Genomic DNA, 23,101 nt, shown 5'->3' with positions numbered 1-23,101 from the left:
GTAGTCAATGTGTTACGTAGAAGTTTTAAAAGTAAAAGCCCAGGCCGGGCGTGATGGCTCATGCCTATAAACCCAGCACTTTGGGAGGCCGAGGCAGGCGGATCATGAGGTCAGGAGATTGAGACCATCCTGGCTAACACGGTGAAACCCTGTCTCTACTAAAAAAATACAAAAAAAGTTAGTCAGGCATGGTGGGGGGCACCTGTAGTCCCAGCTACTCAGGAGGCTGAGGCAGGAAAATGATTTGAACCCAGGAGGCGGAGCTTTCAGTGAGCAGAGCTTGCACCACTGCACTCCAGCCTGGGCCACAGAGCAAGACTCCATCTCAAGAAATAATAATAATAATAATAAAATAAAACTAAAAGCCCAGAGAAAAGGAATTAAAGCCATTATTGAAAATTTATCTAAGAAACAAATTACTTACGATAGGCACTGTTATGTGAAATAGAAATACATATATAACATAAGCATGCATATTATATATATATATAATATATATGCAGTAATATATATGCAGGCTTGTCATTTACCCATTTGCTTTAGTTACATTTTTGCCCTTTGCTGTTATGCCCTTTCTTTCACAACACTGATATAAAAATATGTGTATACAGTCAAACCCTTCATGCCCTGGAGGCCCTGAAGACAGAAACACTGGCACTTTCAAAGTCTGACTCATAACACATTGGTTGGATGATTGCATAAACACAATACCTTGGTGGGCCTCGTTTTTCACTCTTGTGAAATGGGGAGAATAATGGCACCTCACATGGCTAGCATGATGACTAAATGGGAGAATTCTTAGCATCTTGGATTCAACCAACCTTGGAGGAAATTTCAAGGGATACCGAACCCATGGATACATAAGATTGAAGGGACTTGAGCATCAGTGGATCTTGCTATCTTATCTTCTAAGGGCCTGGAACCAGTCTCCCAGGGATATTGAAGGCTGATCATATATATACGTATATTTTTTCTGAGTAAAAAATAATACGTGGAGTATGAAATAAGATGTTGAAACAAACACGTCTTTGCTTTCTCTCCTCCCAAACCCATGAAAAAACAGAAAATGTACTTTAAAAAATTTAAGTCTGTTAACGTCCGTGGAAAGATATCAAAATAGAAAAATGTCTTTAAATAATTCAGAGCCTAAGCTCTGAAGACAGAAACACTGGCACCTTGAAAGTCTGACTCATCGCTTACTGGCTGGATGACTGCATAAACAAGATACCTTGGTGTGCCTCATTTTTCTCTCTTGAAAAATGGGGAAAATAATGTCATCTCATATGGCTATCATGGCGATTAAACGAGAGAAATGTGTGCCGAGAACTTTGCTTAATCCTTAGGACAGAGCGAATGTTTAATGACTGTTGATGGTTGTTGTATTAAATAGTTGTTATTGTTTTTGTTGTTGTTTCTATTCCTTCTCTTTCTCCTCCTCTTCCTCTTCCTTCTTTTCTTCCTCATTCTCCTCTTCCACTTATTATTATTATCATCATCATCATCACTTTGAGAGCAAATCATTAGTTGCTTTCAAAGGAAATAATATGCTACATTACCCCATAATAGTATTCTTTCTTCTCAGGGACTTTGTTCCATGACTTTTCACACTGTTTTCTTTATCTCTCCCTTTTCAATAATTCTTTCCTATGAGCATTCAAACATGTTGGAGCATCCTCCATATTTTAAAAATATTCATTTAAATTTACCTCTCCCTCTGGCTACTGCTCTATCACTGTATGTTTCAAAGCTAACTCTCTCAAAATAGTTGTCTAAACATGTCATCCCTGCTTGCTTCTTTCCACTTCAACTCATTCCCAGATGGCATCCGTACCTACTACTTTACCACACTGATTCTTCTAAGGTCTTTAACCATTGTCAAGTTTCTATAAGGCCAATATAAGACCATGAGGGCAAAGAGTTTTTGTTTCCTTCTACAGTTCTAGTACCCAGGATATACCTTGTATTGGCAAACACTCTATAAATATTTGTTGAATGAATGGATACAATTTTCTGTCTTTTTCTCATAAGAACTTCCAGCATTACTTCCTATTTTTAAAACAGTCTCTTAACTGGGCCTTTGACTTTTACCAAATGACATTTGATGTTCTTTTTATGTTATTTTTATTGACAAATAATAATTGTGTGCATTTATGGGTTCCAACGTGAGATATATCTATCTATCTATCTATATATATATCTATACACACACATAAATGTTAAGTCAAGCTTATTAACATATCTACCACCTCAACTACTTATTATTTTGGGAGTAAGAATGTTTAAAATCTAATATTTTAGCAATTTTCAAAATATACAATGCATTATTACTATGATCATCATTCTCCGCGATAAATCACTAAAACTTACCTCTCCTGTCTAAGAGGAAGTTTGTACCCTTTGACTAACCTCTCCCCTTTCCCCATACTATCCATGTTTCTAGCCTCTGATAAGTAGTGTTCTACTCTCTGCTTTTATGAATTTTACTCTTTTTAGATTCCACATATAAATGAGATCTTACAGTAATTGTCTTTCTATTACTGGCTTATTTCACTTAGCATAATCCTCCAGATTCATTCAGGTTGTTATAAATGATAGTATTTCTTTCTTTATAAAGGCAGAATAGTTTTCTATTGTGTATATATGCCACATTTTCTTTATCCATTGTCCGTTGATGGACACTTAGGTTGCTTCCTTGTCTTGGTTATTGTCAATAATGTAGAAATGAACATGGGAGTCAGATTCCTCCTGCCTTTCTGACTGTATATCAGTCAACTTTGCTGGCTCCAATTCTTAATATAACCCCTACATATTGAGGTCCTTAACTGAACTTATCCACTCATTTCTTAGCTTTATTCATATAATATCACAACATGAAACACTATCTATATACCAAGGAATGCCAATATTTATATGTCCAGATGACTCAGATCTTCAGAGCTCCAGCCCATATCTATGACAGTCTTCTTGACTTCCCCAACTGGGTAATATACAGGTATCTCAAATTCAATATGCCTCAAACTGAACTCCTGATCTTTCTTCCATATCTATTTATCTTCTAATTTCCCCCCTCTTGGTTAGTTGAATTTTCATTCAAGTTGCTCATGCTAGCCACTGAGTAATTATCTTTGATATCTCTCTCTTCTGCATCTTCTCTATATAATCTGCCATGAAGCTGTGTCAATTTTACCTCTAAAATGTTCTTCAGCTTTAAGCCATCAGCTTTTTCTCATCTTCACAGATGCTGATAAGTGATCCAAAGTCTCTTATACTTAGGAAAATGTCATAGTTTTCTTATCAATCAGTTTATTCACACTTTTGCCTCTTTCCAATTAATATTCCATACTGTAATCAGAGTGATGTTTGTTTGCGTTTAAATGCTTTTTTATTTATAACTGAAAACTAGAATAATATAGCAGAACTTTCTTTTGTACTGTTCAATAAGAATAATTTCATAAAAAATGTAGAAAACATTTAATTATATGTAACTGCCTAGCCAAGATGTTTATTCAAATAACTCATTAGCCAATAAGGCCTAATTATCCCTTTTCACTGCATTAAAAATTTTTTTCTTCTTTTAATGGTTGGGGCTTTTCTCATCATTAATTATAAATTACACATGATTTCCATGAAATCTAAATTTTCTTCTAGAGGCCACTTAGTAAAATTAATTAAGAGATTTTTATCCTATTAGTAAAATATTCCAATTATACAAATGCATGTTAAATGAAGAGGACTAATTTTATGAGTAAAGCCAGTGGTTCAAGTAAGGGAAAGGCAATTTGTAACACTATTTTATACAATGAGGACAACATTATTTAATATATAAAAGCATAATATTAAAAATTTCTTGTTTTGTTTTGCTTTTTGGCCCTTCCTTTTTCTCCATAAATCGGGATCTCTCTGCTATCATGTTATTTGCTTTGCACTGCAGGATTTTCAAACACATATGTCATATGACATCCTATAGTTTCAGAGACTATCTAGCTTCTAATCAATCCATCTCCTCCTCTTCTTGGGTGCTCCAGATTGCCTTGTAGTTAAGTATGACTAAGTTCTGGCCAGTGCACTATGAGAAGATTCCAGCCCTGGGCCATAAGAACCTCTCTGGCATGAAGCTCATGCTTCTCCCAAAGGTGGATACAGTACAGATGAGTACGGAGATCTGGGAAGATACATTGTCCAAGTGGTAGAGCTATAAATTGGAAGAAAATCATTCCTGAATTACTATTTGGAGGAGAATCTTCTGATCAGGCATCACATTTTGTTCTTGATTGAGCAGAGAAACTAATATGTTAAGCCACTGAGATTTTTCCTCTTTATCTGTTAAGACCATTGTTTTAACTAATGTTAATGCAAAAAAATTACAACCAGTTTCACTTTTTCAATTAATGTTTAGAATACAAGGCAACTTTTATACACACACAAACATTTTATATATATGTGTGTGTATATATATTTTATATATAGAGAGAGAGAGAAAGAAAGAGAGAGACAGACAGAGACAGAGAAACAGGGTATCACTCTGTTGTCTAGGCTAGAGTAGTATGATCTCAGCTCACTGCAGCCTGAACCTCCTGGGGTCAAGTGATTCTTCCACCTCAGCCTCCCAACAAGCTGGGACTTACAGGCACATGTCACCACAGCCAGCTAATTTTTTTTGTATATTTTTAGAGATGGGATTTCACCATGTTGCCCAGGCTGTTCTTGAACTCCAGAGCTTAACCAATTTCCCACAAGGCAGCTTTTAAATGCCCATTTCAATACCCAGAGCTCTCACTCCTTTTCTTCTCTTGAAATAGCACTGTCCTTGTCTGACACTACTTGTGAAGAATCTTTTCTCTCCTGCTTGATCCTTTATCCATGTTGAGAGGAATGGCACTTACTCCTTCTATAGGCAAATCCAAGTAAGGAGGCAAAGATTACTACTTCTTTTTGGGAAATAACTTCAGATAACATCTGGGAAGACTCAGGAAAATGTTAAACTTCTGCAGGTTGTCTACAAATACTCAGCTTTGGGATAAACTCACTTTAGATGCTTACGGCTGTGCATTAAATAAAGCTCATACTTCCCAGTTTGCAAGGGAGGTAGGGGAGGCAGGAAGAAAGAATCCAGCCCAGTGTGTCAGCAGAGAGGATCTTTTCTAGATGCAGTTTAAATTCTGTCACTCCCTTCCATCAAACCCTTCAAATACCTTTCCATTGCACCTGAGTTTCTTTCCACAGTCTTGATAGGACCTAGCAGGCCTGGGCCCTTCCCTGCCTCTCCAGTCCCTTCTCAAGCTTCCTTTATTTTGTTCCAGAGACAGTAATGAGTTAATCCCTTGAAGACACAGAGCTCTTAGACATCAGGGATTCATACACAATCCCCCTTGCCTAGAAAGCTCCTCCCTGAAACCTTGGCCTGGCAGTTCCTGTCTTCAAAGCTCTACTTAAATATCCCTCATTCAGTGAGGTTTTTTGTTTTTCAACTTTTATTTTAAGTTCAGGGGCACATGTGCAGGTTTGTTATATAGGTAAACTTGTACCACGGAGGTTTGTTGTACAGATTATTTCATCACAAGGTTATTAAGCCTAGTATCCATTAGTTATTTTTCCTGATCCTCTCCCTCCTCCCACTCTCCACCCTCCAAAAGGCCCCAGTGTGTGTTGTTCCCCCTCTCTGTGACCATGTGTTCTCATAATTTAGCTCCCATACCTGGTCCCAAACCAACTCCAGTGCAACAGTGCACACAGTCTTCAGCAGGGGACCCCCGTTCCCCCTACAACTGCCTTGACTCCACTGCTGTGGTGAACACCAGTAGGGAGGCAGACACCCCTTCATCTGCTAGCTCTAGGCTGCAGCTGCCTCACCTCGGTCCCCCCAGCACAGTAGACTCCAAACCTGCAGTGAGGTTTTATCTATTTCTGGCCCAGTCAAAACTGGTTTCTCTTTAATGTTTTCCTAATAAAATATGCTTTCCCTTTATTGAAACTATCACAATTTATATTTGTAAATTTATTGTTGTGGTGATTGGTTTAATACTGTCTGTTTTCTTCCCATCTGGATTCACTGCCAGTGCCTGTAACATAGTAGGCCTCCAAGAAATACTTGTCAAATGAATAAATGAATAAACTTAAAATGAAAAATTGAAAAAACTATTGAACGTATTGGCCCACAATGGATTAAACATTTCCAAATTGGCAGTGCTGTAACCAGGAGATCATGTTGTACAGACGTATTAGGAAATAATGTTTTTATGCATTGTAAAACAAAATAATGATGACTTACCTTGGTATATATTACTACTCTTCATTTCTTAATAATGGCTTCTATTACCCCTTCCTCACCTGCAAAAAAATCAATGAGGAAAAGAACTTTCTATTGTTAAAAGAGTTTATACAATAAATGCTTAGAACAGTGCCTACATCGTAATAAATTCTCAGTCAATATCCCCTGTTACTATTATATCATCATTTTTATTTAGTATGTATGGTAAATTTTAATGATAAAATTAATACAATTTTTATTTGGTATTATCATGCTTGTTAATTATAATTTAAAACTTGGTTTTTCTCTACTGTTTACAGAGTTTTTTCCTTTGTTATTGATTTACAATTATTAAATAAAATTATTAAGTATAGTTACTAATTCCCAATATATATTTGAATATCTTACAGTTACACAATAAGGAATCTTCAAAGGAGTGAGGCCCCAATTCAAAGTTAGGTTTATAGTCTTTGAAAATAAAATATTCTTCCTTTTTTACTTGAAACAAAGGTGAATGTAGAGACTGTATTACAGTAAGTCAGTGGACTGAAAATTTTTCCTCTTGTACCTTTTTAGTTCTTAGTTTGATGTCTGATGTAACAAAGCACTTCCAAATTTTAGAAACTGAAGCTTCTTTTAATTTGTGTTTTAATGAACAAGTTTTTTGGAACAACTCTGGCCCATTCAATAAAAAAATAAAAAATACTAAAAAACTTTAGTTTGGTTTGTGTATTATGAAATAAAATTTATTTATTTATTTATTTATGACTGAGTTTTGCTGTTGTTGCCCAGGCTGGAGTACAATTGCATGATCTTGGCTCACTGCAACCTCCGGCTCCTGGGTTCAAGCGATTCTCCTGCCTCAGCCTCCCGAGTAGCTGGGATTATAGGCAACCGCTATCATGCCCGGCTAATTTTTGTATTTTTAGTAGAGACGGGATTTCACCATGTTGGCCAGGCTGGTCTCGAACTCCTGACCTCAGGTGATCTGCCCGCCTCAGCCTCCCAAAGTGCTGGGATTGCAAGCATGAGCCACTGTGCCCAGCCAAAATATTTATTATTTTTCATTTTCACTTTTTAACAAAGATAACTGGGGGATGGGATGTCATGTTACTTTTAGTCTTCAGAAGAAGAAATCTAAGAATACCAAATGGAGTAGAATAGATTAATAGAGTGGGTCATTTACAGTTTCAAGTATTTTTTGAATGTAGTTTTTGTTTCATATTATTAAAGCTGAGCCTATTATTAATGGTCATTGTTAATGAAGTTTGAGTTTAATTGTATACTGCTCAGAAGATACTACTGTGAAGTATATCATTCTGAAAAATTTTATCAAATTGTTTAGTTCAGTTAGATTTTCCTTTCTTTGGCTACCGTACAAATTATTTTTCACTATTTTTTATGGTTGTAGAGATATAGTACTCTAGGTTAAATTAAATTCAAGAATAGTTAGATTTTTTTTTTTAAGTAGACAACTGTGGCTCAACCTTGGGTAGTATAACAGCAAAGAAATAACAGAAATGTTTCAAATTTCTAGCAAGTATTTCAAAGAAAAACAGAAATTATATCTTCATACTATCACTAAATTGATAGAACCTATGTTGATTACTCATTTAGAACAATTTTGGTTATTTTAAATTAAATAGAAAACTTAAAATCTTTCTTTTTCTTAGGCAATCAATTGAGGACAATGGACATGCCTGTTTCCTGTTAGTTTATTCCCCAGCAAAACTGTTTATAGTAGCGAGTTTGCCCTGGAGTTTCCAGAGTTCAAGCCCAGGTTCCACCATATGACTCTGGGCAACTTATCCTACATAAGCCTTATTTTAGTTTTTCAAATACAAGTGTCAATAGTGCCTATACTATTATGTTTTATAAACAGTAAATAAAATAATCAAGTAAAGTTCTTTGCACAGTTTGAGGACATATTGACTGCTCAGTAAAGATAAGCTCTCATCATTACTTAGTGGCAGAATATAATCATTATACATAGATTGTTTTCTTGTCTGTCAATTACTAACAATGAAATGAATTCTTAGTATCAATCTTTTATATGGGATTAAGAATAAAGTGTTTATATAGGATTAAAATAAGAATAGTAGATTTAAAGTCAGTAAATCAAAGGAATGGATACAGTAAAACACTACATAAGAATTAAGACATTGTCTCAGAAAATGTTCACTGCATTTGGATCTCTTTTTTTAAAAAATAATTGAATACTATTTTATTTAACTGTTTATACTAAAAGAAATTAGGTTTCTTGATTGTACAGAGACATCAAAATGCTGAAATGGCAAGAGAATTTAATGTTGTAATTGTGAAATTAAATATTTAATGCTCCCATTTAAGTTTACAAGGCCTTGAATAAATTACCTTCTGATGAAGCTGAATAAGGCTGGAAGTGTCACTGCAGAGAAAATTCTCAGTATTTGGCTCTGAATTGTCTTTTGACACCTTCAGCATTACCTTTGACATTCTTTTCACAGCCTCAACCATTACCAGCTTCCTGATGCCTGTCATAGTATGCATTTTCAGGATTCCACGGTTTCTGAATCAGACAAGCTTCTTGCATATTTCATTAGGCACAAAGTTTTTAGCACAAACTGGTTAGCTATAACTGGGTCATTGCTACTGAACAAAGAATGACACATTTAATGTCATTTTTCACTGGCAAAATATGTCCTGTACTTACAGTAAAATGTGACTCACACAATGTAAAAAGTTCATATTATTTTCCCTTTGCCTGGCTGTCTCAAAGAGCAAAAAGTAAAGTCGTGATTTTTTAAAAATGGATTCTTTTGTGGAGGTACATATCTAAAATCTGAAGAAAAACATTACTCATCCAAAACAATTTTTGTAAGTGAAAAACAGTTTTATTTTTATTTGACTGCTCTTATACGTCGATTTCTAATATTTGTTCTACTTTTAACCATGTTCAAAATGGTGAACTATCAGTTTGTTGTTTTTTACTTTGATGAAATGACGTTAAATCTGAGAATTTTTGACGTTTGATGAGACTTCATGCCACATACTTCAATTTAGCACCTATCTATCAAACATGCTTAGACACATAAACATAATCAAGCCTGTTTCTCATATATAGTAAGGAAAAAAGAAGTCACATCAAACAATTCCAATACAGGGACTGGGTACTAGTAGAGTGATGCCCAGAACACTGCAGCGAAGTCATAATTTTAGAATTACAAATGTAAATCAGATGTGTAAATACATATTTTTATTCCTTATAATTAAAGTTAACTTTTCTGTAGATCTGTTTTTAAACATGATAGTAGAACAAAACACATTTTACAATTGTAACCCAGTTACTTCCCATTTTTAGTTCAGTCTCAGCTTTTTTGTTTCTTTTACTTTCTTCTCAAGGTTACTTCACGATGATGTCTACTCTCAAGCGAGGGTGTTTTCCCTAGAGTCCAGATTGAAGGTCAGGCCAATCTCTATTTTCAAAGTCCTTCAGTGACGGATATATGTCAACTTGGCAGGGGCATGGTACCCATATTTGGTCAAACATTATTCTGGATGTTTCTATGAAGGTTTATTTGTTTTGTTTTGTTTTGTTTTTGGCACAGGGTGAGGGTGGTAAAATTAACGTTGAAACAGCTGGACTTTGAGTAAAGCAGATTACCCTCCTTAATGTAGGTGGGCTTCATTCAGTCAGTTCAAGACTGCAATCGAACAAAAGACTATCTTCCATGGAGTAAGAAGGAGCAAGACCAATAGACAGCCTTTAGATTTAAACTGCAACTCTTTGCTGAGTCTCCAGGCTGCCAGGCTACCCCATTAGATTTTCGATTTACCAATTCTCCACAATAGAATGAGCCAAATTAGCAAAATAAGTTTCTCCCTCTCTCTGTCTCTCTCTCTCTCTCTCTCTTTCTCACACACAGCCACACACCCCCCATCCCTCTCTTTCCTTCTTTCCATTTCCTGAATGTCCAATAAAATTGCTCCATTATTATACATCCTTCCTTCCTTGTGGTTGATATAAGCTGTTTGAGTCTGCCAATGTTTAAAATGTGATTTTTACAATAAAGCTCTAAAAATCCCATAAAACCCCACTGGGTGTCTGATTCTAGGCACTGAAATCCAGGGCTTTCATTACTATTGTCTATATCAAGCAGAGAGAGGGGGTGAACAGCTCCAAAATCAGAAACTCAATTTGCTCTGTTATTTTCTCTCTCTCTCTCTCTCTTTCTGTCGGTGTGTGTGTGTGTGTGTGTGTGTATTTTTATGTGTTTCACCATTTTGGTTTAATGGTGGATGGATATAGGTCAAAAGGAACTAAGAGAATAAACATTACATTGACTACCTCAAAATATTGTCCCACTACAGTTACTATAGTTTGATAAGTAAATCCATGTTTCCAGTATCTTGAAGGATGCTTTTACGTTTTACGAAATGGCATAAGCAAATAGTAGGAAATATTCGAGAACTGTGACTACCATTGTGTAGATACAGCAGAAAGAACTAACAGATTATAAAGCAGCAAGGCATAGTGGGAAAGCATGGACTTTAATCAAATCCAATTTGATTTAAATCCTAGTTTGAGTACTAGCTATGCCTTGAACAGGTTTCTGAAACAGCCTAAGCTTTGATTTTCTAACATATATAATGGGGATAATAAAATCTGCCTAATGAGGGTTTTTTTGAAAATTAACTTTTTACACATTCTAGTCTTTTAAAAATACAAATTATTTTATACCACTCTTCCGCTTTAAGTGTTTTATTTCCTTACCAACATACTCCATAACTTCTTCCTGCCTCTGCAACCATATTTCACACCACTTTTGCCCCTTACACTCTAAGATACAGTCATATGGAACATTTTATAGTTCATAATATCTACTGCATTCTCTCACTTTGGGGTTTTGGTGTAGATTACGTCCTCTGATTGGAACTCCCCCTCCACCATCTCGTTAGCTTAGACAATGCCTGTTCATCCTTCAAATCATCTAAATGTAATGACATTTTCTTGGGCAGGCTTTCCTGATCTCTAAATCAAGGTCAACTCCCTAAGCTCTTGGCTCCCATACTGAAACTTTTTCTTATGTAACTCTCATAAACACATAGCATAATTTTTTGCATGTTTTTCTTCCCTATCAGTTGCAAGTTCCAGCAGAGCTGATATATTTTCATTTCATTCACTACTATAGCCCTAGAGTCTGACATAGTTTCTGGCTGTGAATGCTCAATAAATATTTGTTTAATTGAGTAGAAACATAAAGTATCTATTTCATTGAAGGAAAGAATAGTTAGCTACATTTTTCTTTTTCTTGCCTTAATATTTTAGGAATTTGCTTATATGTCACAGTAAAAAAGTTAAAGCCTTATACATTATACTAAGGAATTTGGACATCAAATTCAAGCTAGCCTTTCTACAAACAAAATACTGAATTTCTGTCCCTAAATTTGTTCCTTCCCTATTCTTCCCCATTGAGATGACACCAAATCCCTCTAGCTGCTCAAACCAAGTACCCATATGTTATTCTTAATTATCTCTTTACCTTGCTTCTCATGTGCAATTTGTTAGCAAGTCATCTTCAGTCTGTATCCATTATTCTCCCTTTCCAGACCACTAACATGTCTTGACTATACTGCTACAATAGCCTCCCAACTCTTGTCCTACTTAAAATTCATTTTAAAAGATCAGTCTTGGCCGGGCACGGTGGCTGACACCTATAATCCCAGCACTTTGGGAGGCCCAGGCGGGCGGGTCAAGAGGTCAAGAGATGGAGACCATCATGGCCAACATGGTGAAACCCTGTCTCTACTATAAACACAAAACAATTATCTGGGTGTGGTGGTGCGTGCCTGTAGTCCCAACTACTAGGGAGGCTGAAGCAGGAGAATTGCTTGAACCTGGGAGGCAGAGGTTGCAGTGAGCCGAGATCGCACCATTGCACTCCAGCCTGGCAACAGAGCGAGACTCCATCTCAAAACAAAACAACACAAAACCAAACAAACAAAAAACAAAACCATGTAAAACATGTCGTGTAAAACATGTCAGATTTCGTGTTCAGAAGTCTTACATGTCTTTTCATTATGCTAAGACAAAACCCAAATGCATTTTCTTGGTTTCTAAAGCCAAGAAAATACAAGTTGGTTTCAGCAACCATGTTTCTCCCACCATGCTTTCCCCTAGCTCACTCTTTTTAGCCAAGTCGACCTGATTTTCTGTCTGTTAGTCTGTTTCTGCCTCGTGGTCTGGCTTTCTTTCTGTTAGTCTGTTTCCACCTCGTGGTCTTGGTCCTGGCTCTTCATTCTGCCTGGAATGCTCTCCACTCCAGGTCCTTACTGGATCTTAGCTCAGTCATCACCCTCTCAGGAAGATCTTCCAACCATTCACCTGCATACACCTATGGCTGCTCCACAGAGAACATCATTCTGTTTTCTTCACTTCCTAGCGCTTATTACTTTTTGAAATTATCTACTTTGTTTATTTCTTTCTTTACTCTTACTAGGATACCTGGGTCATTAAAGGAGGGATATTTCTCCCTTATTTACTGTTATAAACTTAATGCTTGTGCTGTAGAAGTCATACAATATTTGAAGAATAAATCGTTAAAGAAATGTATAACATTTTTGAAGAAAGGTAATTGTGAGATCCATTTAGTTTACAAACATTTGATCTGTGTGTTAGATAAAAGACCATGGTAGGAAAAGTAAAGGACGAAGACATATTTTATAGGACTGTACCCTGAAAAATAAATAAACTTGAACCAGTTATGCAAGACTTATGTGCAGGAAACAGGTACCAGTTATATTTAGAAATGGTAAATCACTGTCTAAGCATAACTCAGAGCACAATATGTTAGAGGGTAGAGAGAGAAGTGCATCTTAGATATGGTAATCATATTAGGACTGATGCCATCCTTGATTTTTCTTCTGGGAAAGAGCTCAAAATGACTATTTAATGTTTATAATGATAACTTGCGGGCATCTTGCCAGTAAATAATATAATAGACACTAGGAATCCAAATTGTAAGATGAACAAGTCTTTATAGAGGGAGAGCCAAATACACAATAAATAACACAAGGTGGTAAATGCAGTAATAAAAATATATGTACCATGCATAGGAGTGCAGAAAAGGTGTGCTTCTCCGAATGCAGGGATATCTTAACTGGTGCTTAAAGGAAAAGTAACCAAAGGCAACTAAAGATTGCAAGGAGGTCCCAGGAAAAAGCAAAAGAACCAAACGTACACAGGCACAAAAGTAGCCTGCCTTCCTGGGAACTTCCAATAGTTTGCTGGAGCACACAGAAGTACTGTGCCATGGGAGCAAGGACTGAAGACATATGTAGGTTCAAGGGCACAGAGCCCCATATATGTCATGATAAGATATTGGGAAGCCACTGGGGAGCTACTGAAACTTTAAGCAGGGAAATAAAACGGTCATATCTACACCTTAGAAATTTGATTTTTTTTCTCTTCTCTTCTCTCCTCTCCTCTCCTCTCCTCTCCTCTCCTCTCCTCTCCTCTCCTCTCCTCTCCCTCTCTCTCTCTCTCTCTCTCTCTCTCTCTGTGTGTGTTTGTGTGTGTGACAGAGTCCCGCTCTGTTGCCCAGGCTAGAGTATAGTGGAGTGATCTCCGCTCACTGCAATCTCTGCCTCTTGGGTTCAAGCGATTCCCTGCCTTAGCCTCCTGAGTAGCTGGGATTAAAGGCGGGCTCTACAACACCTGGCTAACGTATTTTTTTGGTAACGACCGGGTTTTACCATGTTGTCCAGGCTGGTCTCGAGCTCCTGACCTTGGGTGATCTGCCTGCCTTGGCCTCCCAAAGTGCTGGGATTACAGGCGTGAGCCACCCTGCCCGGCGTAGAAGTTTGATTTTGATGTCAGTGTGGTAGATCAATCTGTGGGGAGCAAAACAGGATAGAGTTCAATGACAGTGAAAAGTTTATTGTATAAGCTATGTAAAAGAAAATGTTGAAGGTTTGAAATCCAGTAGTGTCAGTGAGGGTGTACAGAATGGAACTATTTGAGAAGTACACAAGGCAAGTCTTACTTTCAAGACAGTTTATGTAAGATCTTTCAATTATCTCAGTGTTCTTGCTATGTGTGGGTTATAGGATTTGGAACATATGATCAATCTGAGCACACATTAGTCAGTAAACTGAATAGGATTATTAAAATCCATAAACATTTTTCTAGTGCAATCTGTGATATTTTCTAGCTACTCTTGCTTGTTGTATTTGAATCTTTTGCTCATATCCTATAGTAAGGATTTCAGGAAACGTATTTTTATTTGCCTAGAATTTTAGCCTTTTAGTTTTTTGAATCTATTGCTAATATTCTTATAGTAAGAGTTTCAGGGAATGTATTTCTATTTGTCTGGAATTTTAGCCTTTTAGGATTTTGAGCCCTTCTTTTGGTTATGGGACATAGTATGAGACAAGATGAAATGATACTTCTATTCCCAAGTCACTGATGGGGAAAATGAAGCAAAAAATGTTGTTTACTCAAGGCTTCTGCAATGTTTCCTGGTGGAATTACGGCTCAGACACAAATTTCCTAATGCCTGTGCTGCTAACTTCTCATTAGAACACTATATTAATTTATCTTCTTCCTGAGTGTTTTTCCACAAATCTCATAGCCTGTGAAAATATTGTTTTAGGGAAATATTATTTTTTAATATAGCATATTTTGTCAATGTAAAACATATGACTAGTACCTGCTGAAAACCATCTCATGATCCTTGTGTAAGAACTAATTAACACTAGAAATAGTATTTTCCTTGCTCATTAAAAATATAAATGTCTCAGAAAGTAGAAAATTATTACTCTCTAAATAAACATACATGCCATTCAAATTTTATTCCTCTACCACTTGCAGTATCTAAACCTAGTTAGATACTTTGATTTTAGTTATAATCTGACAGAACAGATACAACCAAGATCACATTGTTAGTCAGAAGTGGAAAATTCATAATTCATGATGATAGCAATAAAGGATAGATTTAGCTTTTTAAAATTTTTTTATTATTATTATACTTTAAGTTTTAGGGTACATGTGCACAATGTGCAGGTTTGTTACATATGTATACATGTGCCTTGTTGGTGTGCTGCACCCATCAGCTCGTCATTTAGCATTAGGTATATCTCCTAATGCTATCCCTCCCCCCTCCCCCCACCCGACAACAGTCCCCGGAGTGTGATGTTCCCCTTCCTGTGTCCATGTGTTCTCATTGTTCAATTCTCACCTATGAGTGAGAACATGCAGTGTTTGGTTTTTTGTCCTTGCAAGAGTTTACTGAGAATTATGATTTCCAGTTTCATCCATGTCCCTACAAAGGACATGAACTCATCCTTTTTTATGGCTGCATAGTATTCCATGGTGTATATGTGCCACATTTTCTTAATCCAGTCTATCATTGTTGGACATTTGGGTTGGTTCCAACTCTTTGCTATTGTGAATAGTGCCGCAATAAACATACGTGTGCATGTGTCTTTATAGCAGCATGATTTATAGTCCTTTGGGTATATACCCAGTAATGGGATGGCTGGGTCAAATGGTATTTCTAGTTCTAGATCCCTGAGGAATTGCCACACTGACTTCCACAATGGTTGAACTAGTGTACAGTCCCACCAACAGCGTAAAAGTGTTCTTATTTCTCCACATCCTCTCCAGCACCTGTTGTTTCCTGACTTTTTAATGATGGCCATTCTAACTGGTGTGAGATGGTATCTCACTGTGGTTTTGATTTGCATTTCTCTGATGGCCAGTGATGCTGAGCATTTTTTCATGTGTTTTTTGGCTGTATAAATGTCTTCTTTTGAGATGTGTCTGTTCATGTCCTGTGCCCACTTTTTGATGGGTTTTTTTTTCCTTGTAAATTTGTTTGAGTTCATTGTAGATTCTGTATATTAGCCCTTTGTCAGATGACTAGGTTGCAAAAATTTTCTCCCATTTTGTAGATTGCCTATTCACTCTGATAGTAGTTTCTTTTGCTGTGCAGAAGCTCTTTAGTTTAATTAGATCTTATTTGTCAATATTGGCTTTTGTTGCCATTGCTTTTGGTGTTTTAGACATGAAGTCCTTGCCCATGCCTATGTGCTGAATGGTAATGCCTAGGTTTTCTTCTAGGGTTTTTATGGCTTCAGGTCTAACCTGTAAGTCTTTAATCCATCTTGAATTAATTTTTGTATAAGGTGTAAGGAAGGGATCCAGTTTCAGCTTTCTACATATGGCTAGCCAGTTTTCCCAGCACCATTTATTAAATAGGGAATCCTTTCCTCATTGCTTGTTTTCGTCAGGTTTGTCAAAGATCAGATAGTTGTAGATATGCGGCATTATTTCTGAGGGCTCCGTTCCGTTCCATTGATCTATATCTCTGTTTTGGTACCAGTATCATGCTGTTTTGGTTACTGTAGCCTTGTAGTATAGTTTGAAGTCAGGTAGTGTGATGCCTCCAGCTTTGTTCCTTTGGCTTAGGATTGACTTGGTGATGCAGACTCTTTTTTGGCTCCATATGAACTTTAAAGTAGTTTTTTTCCAATTCTGTGAAGAAAGTCATTTGTAGCTTGATGGAGATGGCATTGAATCTATAAATTACCTTGGGCAGTATGGCCATTTTCATGATATTGATTCTTCCAACCCATGAGCATGGAATGTTCTTCCATTTGTTTGTATCCTCTTTTATTTCACTGAGCAGGGGTTTGTAGTTCTCCTTGAAGAGGTCCCTCCCATCCCTTGTAAGTTGGATTCCTAGGTATTTTATTCTCTTTGAAGCAATTGTGAATGGGAGTTCACTCATGATTTGGCTCTCTGTTTGTCTGTTATTGGTGTATAAGAATGCTTGTGATTTTTGTGCATTGATTTTGTATCCTGAGACTTTGCTGAAGTTGCTAATCAGCTTAAGGAGATTTTGGGCTGAGACGATGGGGTTTTCTAGATATACAATCATGTCATGTGCAAACAGGGACAATTTGACTTCCTCTTTTCCTAATTGAATACCCTTTATTTCCTTCTCCTGCCTGATTGCCCTGGCCAGAACTTCCAACACTATGTTGAATAGGAGTGGTGAGAGAGGACATCCCTGTCTTGTGCCAGTTTTCAAAGGGAATGCTTCCAGTTTTTGCCCATTCAGTATGATATTGGCTGTGGGTTTGTCATAGACAGCTCTTATTATTTTGAGATACGTCCCATCAATACCTAATTTATTGAGAGTTTTAGCATGAAGGGTTGTTGAATTTTGTCAAAGGCCTTTTCTGCATCTGTTGAGATAATCATGTGGTTTTTGTCTTTGGTTCTGTTTTTATGCTGGATTACGTTTATTGATTTGTGTATGTTGAACCAGGCTTGCATCCCAGGGATGAAGCCCACTTGATCATAGTGTATAAGCTTTTTGATGTGCTGCTGGATTCGGTTTGCCAGTATTTTATTGAGGATTTTTGCATCCATGTTCATCAAGGATATTGGTCTAAAATTCTCTTTTGTGGTTGTGTCTCTACCTGGCTTTGGTATCAGGATGATGCTGGCCTCATAAAATGAGTTAGGGAGGATTCCTTCTTTTTCTATTGATTGGAATAGTTTCAGAAGGAATGGTACCAGTTCCTCCCTGTACCTCTGGTAGAATTCGGCTGTGAATTCATCAGGTCCTGGACTCTTTTTGGTTGGTAAGCTATTGATTATTGCCACAATTTCAGAGCCTGTTATTGGTCTATTCAGAGATTCAACCTCTTCCTGGTTTAGTCTTGAGAGGGTGTATGTGTCAAGGAATTTATCCATTTCTTCTAGATTTTCTAGTTTATTTGCGTAGAGGTGTTTGTAGTATTCTCTGATGGTAGTTTGTATTTCTGTGGGATCGGTGGTCATATCCCCTTTATCATTTTTTATTGCATCTATTTGATTCTTCTCTCTTTTCTTCTTTATTAGTATTGCTAGTGGTCTATCAATTTTGTTGATCTTTTCAAAAAACCAGCTCCTGGATTCATTAATTTTTTGAAGGGTTTTTTATGTCTCTATTTCCTTCAGTTCTGCTCTGATTTTAGTTATTTCTTGCCTTCTGCTAGCTTTTGAAAGTGTTTGCTCTTGCTTTTCTAGTTCTTTTAATTGTGATGTTAGGGTGTCAATTTTAGATCTTTCCTGCTTTCTCTTGTGGGCATTTAGTGCTATAAATTTCCCTCTACACACTGCTTTGAATGTGTCCCAGAGATTCTGGTATGTTGTGTCTTTGTTCTCATTGGTTTCGAAGAACATCTTTATTTCTGCCTTCATTTCGTTATGTACCCAGTAGTCATTCAGGAGCAGGTTGTTCAATTTCCATGTAGGTGAGCAGTTTTGAGTGAGTTTCTTAATCCTGAGTTCTAGTTTGATTGCACTGTGGTCTGAGAGACAGTTTGTTATAATCTCTGTTCTTTTACATTTGCTGCGGAGAGCTTTACTTCCAACTATGTGGTCAATTTTGGAATAGGTGTGGTGTGGTGCTGAAAAAAATGTATATTCTGTTGATTTGGGGTGGAGAGTTCTGTAGATGTCTATTAGGTCCACTTTGTGCAGAGCTGAGTTCAATTCCTGGGTATCCTTGTTAACTTTCAGTCTCGTTGATCTGTCTAATGTTGACAGTGGGGTGTTAAAATATCCCATTATTATTGTGTGGGAGTCTAAGTCTCTTTGTACGTCACTCAGGACTTGCTTTATGAATCTGGGTGCTCCTGTATTGGGTGGATATGTATTTAGGATAGTTAGCTCTTCTTGTTGAATTGATCCCTTTACCATTATGTAATGGCCTTCTTTGTCTCTTTTGATCTTTGTTGGTTTAAAGTCTGTTTTATCGGAGACTAGGATTGCAACCCTTGCCTTTTTTTGTTTTCCATTTGCTTGGTAGATCTTCCTCCATCCCTTTATTTTGAGCCTATGTGTGTCTCTGCACATGAGATGGGTTTCCTGAATACAGCACACTGATGGGTCTTGACTCCTTATCCAATTTGCCAGTCTGTGTCTTTTAATTGGAGCATTTAACTCATTTACATTTAAAGTTAATATTGTTATGTGTGAATTTGATCCTGTCATTATGATGTTAGCTAATTATTTTGCTTGTTATTTGATGCAGTTTCTTCCTAGCCTTGATGATCTTTACAATTTGGCATGATTTTGCAGTGGTTGGTACCGGTTGTTGCTTTCCATGTTTAGTGCTTCCTTCAGGAGGTCTTTTAGGACAGGCCTGGTGGTGACAAAATCTCTCAGCATTTGCTTGTCTGTAAAGGATTTTATTTCTCCTTCACTTATGAAGCTTAGTTTGGCTGGATATGAAATTCTGGATGAAATTTCTTTTCTTTAAGAATGTTGAATATGGGTCCCGAGTCTCTTCTGGCTTGTAGAGTTTCTGCTGAGGGATCTGCTGTTAGTCTGATGGGCTTCCCTTTGTGGGTAACCCGACCTTTCTCCCTGGCTGCTCTTAACATTTTTTCCTTCATTTCAACTTTGGTGAATCTGACAGTTATGTGTCTTGGAGTTTCTCTTCCTGAGGAGTATCTTTGTGGCGTTCTATGTATTTCCTGAATCTGAATGTTAGCCTGCCTTGCTAGATTGGGGAAGTTCTCCTGCATAATATCCTGCAGAGTGTTTTCCAACTTGGTTCCATTCTCCCCATCACTTTCAGGTACACCAATCATACGTCCATTTGGTCTTTTCACATAGTCCCATATTTCTTGGAGGCTTTGTTCGTTTCTTTTTATTCTTTTTTCTCTAAACTTCCCTTCTCACTTCATTTCATTCATTTCATGTTCCATCATTGATACCCTTTCTTCCAGTTTTTTACTACGGCTTCTGAGGCTTCTGCATCCTTCACGTAGTTCTCAAGCCTTGGCTTTCAGCTCCATCAGCTCCTTTAAGCTCTTCTCTGTGTTATTCTAGTTATACATTCGTTTAAATTTTTTTCAAAGTTTTTAACTTCTTTGCCTTTGTATTGAATTTCCTCCTGTAGCTCGGAGTAGTTTGATCGTCTGAAGGCTTCTTCTCTCAACTAGTCAAAGTCATTCTCCATCCAGCTTTGTTCCGTTGCTGGTGAGGAACTGCATTCCTTTGGAGGAGGAGAGGTGCTCTGCTTTTTAGAATTTCCAGTTTTTCTGCTCTGTTTTTTCCCCATCTTTGTGGTTTTATCTACTTTTGATCTTTGATGATGGTGACGTACAGGTGGGTTTTTGGTGTACATGTCCTTTCTATTTGTTAATTTTCCTTCTAACAGACAGGACCTTCGGCTGCAGGTCTGTTGGAGTTTGCTAGAGGTCCACTCCAGACCCCGTTTGCCTGGGTATCAGCAGCAGAGGCTGCAGAACAGCGGATTTTCATGAACCGTGAATGCTGCTGCCTGATCGTTCCTCTGGAAGTTTTGTCTCAGAGGAGTACCCGGCTGTGTGAGGTGTCAGTCTGCCCCTACTTGGAGGTGCCTCCCAGTTAGGCTGCTCGGGGGTCAGGGGTCAGGGACCCATTTGAGGAGGCAGTCTGCCCGTTCTTAGTCTCCAGCTGCATGCTGGGAGAACCACTACTCTCTTCAAAGCTGTCAGACAGGGACACTTAAGTCTTCAGAGGTTACTGCTGACGTTTTGTTCGTCTGTGCCCTGCCCCCAGAGGTGGAGCCTACAGAGGCAGGCAGGCCTCTTTGAGCTGTGGTGGGCTCCACCCAGTTGGAGTTTCTGAGCTGCTTTGTTTACCTAAGCGAGCCTGGGCAATGGTGGGTGCCCCTCTCCCAGCCTTGCTGCCGCCTTGCAGTTTGATCTCAGACTGCTGTGCTAGCAATCAGCGAGACTCTGTTGGCATAGGACCCTCCAAGCCAGGTGCGGGATATAATCTCCTGGTGTGCCATTTTTTAAGCCCGTCGGAAAAGTGCAGTATTAGGGTGGGAGTGACCTGATTTTCCAGGTGCCATCTGTCACCCCTTTCTTTGACTAGGAAAGGGAACTCCCTGACCCCTTGCACTTCCTGAGTGAGGCAATGCCTTGCCCTGCTTTGGCTCGTGCAGGGTGTGCTGCACCCACTGTCCTGCACCCACCATCTGGCACTCCCTAGTGAGATGAACCCGGTACCTCAGATGGAAATGCAGATATCACCCATCTTCTGCGTCACTCACGCTGGGAGCTATAGACCGGAGCTGTTCCTATTCGGCCATCTTGGCTCCCTCCTAGATTTAGCTTTTTACAGGATGTTTTTGGCGTTTTATTCTTTCATTTGAGGGGAGATGTCACCAAAATAAGTCTTTCATGGTTCATTGTGTTATTTACTATCTGTGATGCATATTCTCAGGTCACTTTAAACCTAGTCTGTAGATTCAAAGATATCCCATGTCATGTCTCTAAAAGTAAAAAGAAAAATGGGTACTTGTGAAGGCTGATTCAAAGTAAGTAGTGTAGAGGGGAGTGCCTTGTGTATTCACAAATTATCAATGTGAGCGTCAGATAAGATTTCCTTTAGTCTCACACGCCTACCTTCTTACTAGGAAGATCTATATACTTGAATAATTGTTCTGCTTGACCCAGGTTACTTATCAATCCCTTTATTATAATATTTGTAAATATTGGGGCTCAAGAACCGAGTGGAGCTGTTTGAGTCTTCAAAGTCCTAAAACGTGGGGCCGTGGGTTCGAGGTTTATTGATTGAATTCAGCTGGCAGAGAGCCTCTGCAGAGAGAGAGCGTGAGAGGTGGAGATGCACAGATGGATTCATTTAGAGCTGTGGAACAGGGCGCCCTCTGATGTGAAAGAACTTGCCGTGGACAACAGTCGGTCGAATGAAGGAAAACTCGAAGGCCTAATGGATGAATTTGAAGAACTGGAATGCTTAAGTACAATCAGCGGAGGCCTCACCTCAATCTCAAACTTACCAAAGTTAAACAAATTTAAGAGGCTTGAACTAAGAGTCTCAGGGGGCCTAGAAGTATTGGCAGAAAAGTGTCCAAACCTCACGCATCTAAATTTAAGTGGCAACAAAATTAAAGACCTCAGCACAATAGAGCCACTGAAAAAGTTAGAAAACCTCAAGAGCTTAGACCTTTTCAATTGCAACGAAGTAACCAACCTGAACAACTACCGAGAAAACGTGTTCAACCTCCTCCTGCAACTAACATATCTCGATGGCTGTTACTGGGACCACAAGGAGGCCCCTGACGGATACTGAGGGCTACGTGAAGGGCCTGGATGACGAGGAGGAGGATGAGGATGAAGAGGAGCATGATGAAGATGCTCAGGTAGTGGAAGATGAGGAGGGCAAGGATGAGGAGGAGGAAGGTGAAGAGGAGGACGTGAGTGGAGAGGAGAAGGAGGATGAAGAAGGTTTTAACAATGGAGAGGTAGATGGCGAGGAAGATGAAGAAGAGCTTGGTGAAGAAGAAAGGGGTCAGAAGAGAAAATGAGAACCTGAAGATGAGGGAGAAGATCATGACTAAGTGGAATAACCTATTTTGAAAAATTCCTATTGTGATTTGACTGTTTTTACCCATATCCCGTCCCCCGTCCAGTCCAATCCTGCCCCCTGAAACTTGTTTTTTTCTGATTGTAATGTTGCTGTGGGAACGAGACGGGAAAAGTGTACTGGGGATTGTGAGGGGAGGGGAGGGCAGGAGATGGTGGACTAAAATACTATTTTTACTGCCAAAAAAAATATATTTGTAAATATTAACTGGGATACTAGCTTTGTAGAATGATTTCTATTAATTATTCTCTCTCTTTTTCTTTCTTTTTTTTTTTTACACATTCTTTTCTTTTAAGTATAGTCCTTTTAGTCCATGGAAAAGGAACTACAATCCACTTATTAATGCTTGCTACTATGTTCAAGTAAAATAAGCTCCAGGATTTAAAAAAAAAGAGGAAAGAAAATATTTGCAATGAAAATGTTGCTAAAAA

General features: G+C 38.0%; 2 protein-coding genes across 3 annotated transcripts in view; both read left to right on the top strand.

Annotated features, from left to right (window-relative positions):
* The window catches only part of MARCHF1 (membrane associated ring-CH-type finger 1), an 864,354-nt gene that overhangs the window by 160,190 nt on the left and 681,063 nt on the right, over nucleotides 1-23,101 (top strand). The gene's annotated exons all lie outside the window — the stretch shown is intronic.
* Nucleotides 4,044-22,985, top strand: LOC129480172 (putative uncharacterized protein ANP32CP). The gene is given in 6 exon segments (XM_055273912.2): nucleotides 4,044-4,152; nucleotides 5,687-5,891; nucleotides 8,734-8,853; nucleotides 9,629-9,689; nucleotides 21,909-22,363; nucleotides 22,365-22,985. Coding segments are annotated over 6 exon segments (1,197 nt in total). The 3' UTR covers nucleotides 22,612-22,985.

The sequence above is a fragment of the Symphalangus syndactylus genome, chromosome 4 (assembly GCF_028878055.3).
Source record: "Symphalangus syndactylus isolate Jambi chromosome 4, NHGRI_mSymSyn1-v2.1_pri, whole genome shotgun sequence".
Classification (NCBI taxonomy): Eukaryota; Metazoa; Chordata; class Mammalia; order Primates; family Hylobatidae; genus Symphalangus; species Symphalangus syndactylus.
The sequence above is the reverse complement of the archived record's forward strand: the minus strand, read 5'-3'. Positions and strand labels throughout refer to the sequence as shown.